Here is a 4,368-nt window from a genome sequence, read left to right as displayed (position 1 = left end):
CTCTTTGCAGAGTACAGATCAGTTTGCATGGAAACATTGTGTGGACAATAAAATATCCTAATATGAATACGTTATAAAATACATATTTTAAGTATATAAATAAATAAATTTGTATATAAATAACATAAGTGCAAGAATACATTTCCTTTAAAACACATTGCAAAAGTTCAACATTGCCACATGCGGACACATCTTTTACAAAAAATGTCCAGAGGTCTGTCTTTCAGCAAGATTCAAGATCATCCAGGTTTTGTAGCAGCAGATTGAGGAACTCCCTTACTCTCATGAGAGCCTCGGTGCTCACAGTGTCCAAGAACTCCGGTCGACTCCGCTGTTTCAGCCGTAGCAGCGACGCTGGCTCTGAACCTCTGGGCTGCTGCTCACTGCATTTCGCCTTCATCCACTCCCTGACATAACTCGTCAATGAAGAGATATGGGACTTGGTCTGCGTCACCGCAAAGTAGGAGTCACTACTTATCTTGCGATTAAAACCCTCCAAGACGATCACTATGGAGGAAGGTCCATTCAGATCAGCAGCAGGTGGACTGAGCGTCCTACCAGATTGGTCCTGCATCTAAAGACAAAACACGATTCAGTCAAAAATAACTCATCCAACTGTTGATGATTTCCATCGCAAACAGAACCATAAATGTTACCTGTAAGTGTTGGTTTAGACTGTTCACCAACGTTTCAGAAATCCGCTTAACTGTTGATTTCATTTTGACTACGTCCATTGGCAGAGGAGCAGCTTTACCCACACTGAAGATGAACAGCAGAGGAAACAGGAGCACCAAAGTGTTGTCCATATTTGTAGAATGTGTCTGGATGTACCAAATATGGAATAGCACTGGTATTCCTAGGTGAAGAAGAATACACAGGTTATTCTACCTAATAATGTGTATCCATCACCTGCTGTCACTGTTGACATCTCACAGCAGGCTCATGTATGCATGTCACCTTTTTATCATCAAACACATGCTTCCTCCCAGTACATGTAAGATAATGGCATATAAATCTGTGTTATTAGAAACAGGTACAAAGATCACTGACTTTGGCCAACATAATTCTCAATTTCTACTTTCTAAACATCTGCTACATGTGTTGTGTGAGCTTTAAAACCTCACACAACATTACATCCACATATAATTCGTTTTTTCTATAAACACAACAAACTATTTTACAAATAAATCCAGCGATAAACATACTTTAAAAAGTTACAGATGTTAACAGGTGAAAGTGTGACTGTGATTACAGACAGTGAAACAAAGATGGCAGAGTTGAATTAGGAGTAAAGGAGAGATGGAGATGGAGATGGAAAGGAGAGTTGACCTTACCTCTGCTGGATGTCTATGTGTTTGCCACTGTAAGGCTCCATCAGGATATCTTATAGTGGATGGATGTTGACTCATCTCTTACTCACCTCTCTCCAAACCCCTGGTTCCCTCCTCAACCTCCTCTCACTTACACCTCTCCCCATGTCAAACCCCTGCCTAGTACTGCTGGAGACGGGACATCAGTTGGAAGTAGGTTTTTTGGCCGACTACACTAGGACACATTTGAGTCACTGGGTAAACATTTACATAAACCATTTATCAAGATTAGCAGGTGCAAAATACACCATGCCTATGTTCCTGAAAAAACTTATACTGTACTGATATGCCATAGTTTACAATTACTACTTTACTAATTAGAATTAAATGTATAATTACTTTTTATAACATTTTAAAATCTATATAGTATAGTTATATATTTTGTGTAATTCTTTGACTGTAGAGAAACCTTGCAGCTTGACTGATCACAATGCAACATGTTTTACTGAATTATCTTCACTGGCATTAACATTGCCTAATGCTGCAGGTTATGTCAATATTTATAAAGTGTTTAAACAGACAAACAGTGGCAGAAAATAAATAAATAGTACAGTTAAAACAACACTGAGGCAGAGGTGGAAGAAGTACTTAGAGCTTTTAGTACAAGTAGAAGTAGCAGAGTGTATGAATATTCTGCTACAAGTACAAATCCTGCGATCAAAATGTTACTCAAGTAAAAGTATAAAAGTATTAGCATCAAAATATACTTAAAGTACCAAAAGTAACTGAATGTGACTCATTCTGCACATTTCAGAATAATACTGTATATATTATATGTTTTAATTATAATTATTGATGCATTAATGTGTTTATCGAAAGCTGGTAAAGGTTCAGCTAGTTTTAATGAGTTTGTGTACTGCAGGTTAGATTTTGAATTTACTCCAGGTGTAGCTAAAGTTTTATTTAAGTATTGATTATATTTCACATCAAATACAAATTTGAAAAGTAACTAGAAGTATTAAATAATTGTAGTTTTTACGATTTACCTCTGAATTCCAAGAAATTATTATTCATGGATATTTAAATGCCACTAGAGATGCATATTATAAATGGATATATGCTGTCCTAATTTATGGCTTTTTATATCTTTTATCTAAATGCAGACATTTTAATAGAATTTTTCTTTTTTTCTCTTAATTAATATGTATTCAAATGTATTAAGCAAAGTTACATATTTTGTATGTGATAGATTACCAAAAGGGATTGTTAAGTACTTGGTAATATTATATTAGGCTATATTATACATTTTGATATGCACAAAGTAGTAGTCACACACAGTATTAAGACTCACTACCAATGATTCTTAATTAAATATCAGTGATAAAAACACATGTTTTCAGCCTTGGCGCTTTCCTCTAAAGACACTAACACATACCGAGACACATAGACATGTTATTCGATTGTACTCAATGAATTCTGCAGAATGTAATGTTCCAATGAACAACAATAACACACGCATTTGGTATTAATATAGATGCCAGATGTTTCTAATCTAAACCTTCTGTATTTATAGATGTCACAGTTACATTGCAGCAACATATCTGTCCACCATATGACTGATCTCTTCTAAATTAGCTCAAATGTAATGGCACTTTTTGGGAAAAGTCTTTTTAGATCTTTGTATTTGGAGGGGATATTTTTGGAAGCAGATTTCTGTTGTTGCTCCTCTGTGAGGAGGAGACTGTCAGTTCTGAGCAGGTTTCTGTTTTTCTGAAGCCTGACGAAGTCAGAGAGGGCAAGAACCTGCGTGTGAGGGAATCCTGCATCCGGAGGGAAAAAAAGCATTCATCCTGTGAACTGTTAAATGTGTCATAATTAAAAGCTGCTGTTGCTAAAGCTAATTCAAAACCAGGGTTGTATTCGTCAATATGTGACGTATCAGTTTACAGGAAACATTTTACCATGATGTAGAGCGTGAGTCTAGTCTCGGTTATGAGTTGCATTTATTATTAGTTTTCATTTTATTCAGCAGTACACAGTGTTAGTTCTTGGTAGCTTAAGTTATCTGTGAACAAATTGGGCCGTCATTTTTATATTCTAGATGGATTTTCTGTATCTGTGTTCCCCATTTAGCCTCAAAGATTTATCAAACATTCTCTTAATCAGTTAATTTTGTCAAACACTGCTCATAAAATTCCAGGGTATTTCCTCTTTGCCTGAAACAGTTGTTACTTTAAAAATCGGGTTATTTAGCCGATGGTTAAAAGCACACTTTAGCTTGTTCCGAACAGAAAAGTTACACAGTTGTGGTTTCTACATTAGAAACAAGGGAAGGCAACAGCTTTGTGAGAGAGCATTCTCTGTGGATATTCCTCATCCCTGGGATGGTGGAGGATCAATCAGGCTGCATCCCTGCAGGAGTAGAAGTCACCTCCTGGAGTATGACAGAGGGATACTGCAAGGCTGCATTAATAATTCATGAGCACTTTGTGTCACATGACTTATGAGAGCATATGAGTCACAGCCTCAGAAGAATAGTGTGCCTGTCTTCAATCAAACTGCAGACAGAAATACTGCATGCATCGTACGTATCAACCCTTTAAGGTTAAGAGTGGGGCTGTAATCACTTTAACAGTAAATGACGTATAGAAGAGTAATATACAGAGGTAAAGGTTAACAAAGTGTTAACTGTCCTGCTCCCTCAGTAGGGCTGGCCATGGTCATTGGCTTTACACAGTATCACATTACTTTTCCAGATGTAGCATGGAAACCAGGAATTCCACTCAACAGGACTTGGCGGAATGAGTCACAGGAATGATGGGAACTCAGATCCAGGGCATGTGCTGCCATTCACAAAGACGTGTTGTTTTCCCCCCAAGACACCCATTGACGTTAACACCATAAAACTGGTCTGAAAAGATCCTGAATCAGCTTTTTATTGAGTAGGTGCTTCAAAGTCGGATCTATGTAAAAGTCCAGTCCCTTGCTGGTTTTATATTCTAAAGGCAACATATTAAAAAGAACTGAGCAATTAAACTAGAAAATGCATTTCCTGCTG

At 37.0% G+C, this 4,368-nt stretch overlaps 1 protein-coding gene across 1 annotated transcript; it reads right to left on the bottom strand.

The window, feature by feature from the left end:
* Positions 1-223: 223 nt before the first annotated feature.
* On the bottom strand, positions 224-806 carry LOC104948314 (leptin-like). Its single transcript, XM_010774509.1, has 2 exons — positions 657-806; positions 224-568 (listed from the first exon to the last, which is right to left on the bottom strand). Exons 1-2 carry the CDS (start codon positions 804-806, stop codon positions 224-226), a joined length of 495 nt encoding a protein of 164 aa, XP_010772811.1.
* Positions 807-4,368: the final 3,562 nt, after the last annotated feature.

The sequence above is a fragment of the Notothenia coriiceps genome, unplaced genomic scaffold, assembly GCF_000735185.1.
Source record: "Notothenia coriiceps isolate Sejong01 unplaced genomic scaffold, NC01 NC01_scaffold00014104, whole genome shotgun sequence".
NCBI lineage: Eukaryota > Metazoa > Chordata > Actinopteri > Perciformes > Nototheniidae > Notothenia > Notothenia coriiceps.
This window is presented reverse-complemented; position numbering and strand designations above follow the sequence as displayed.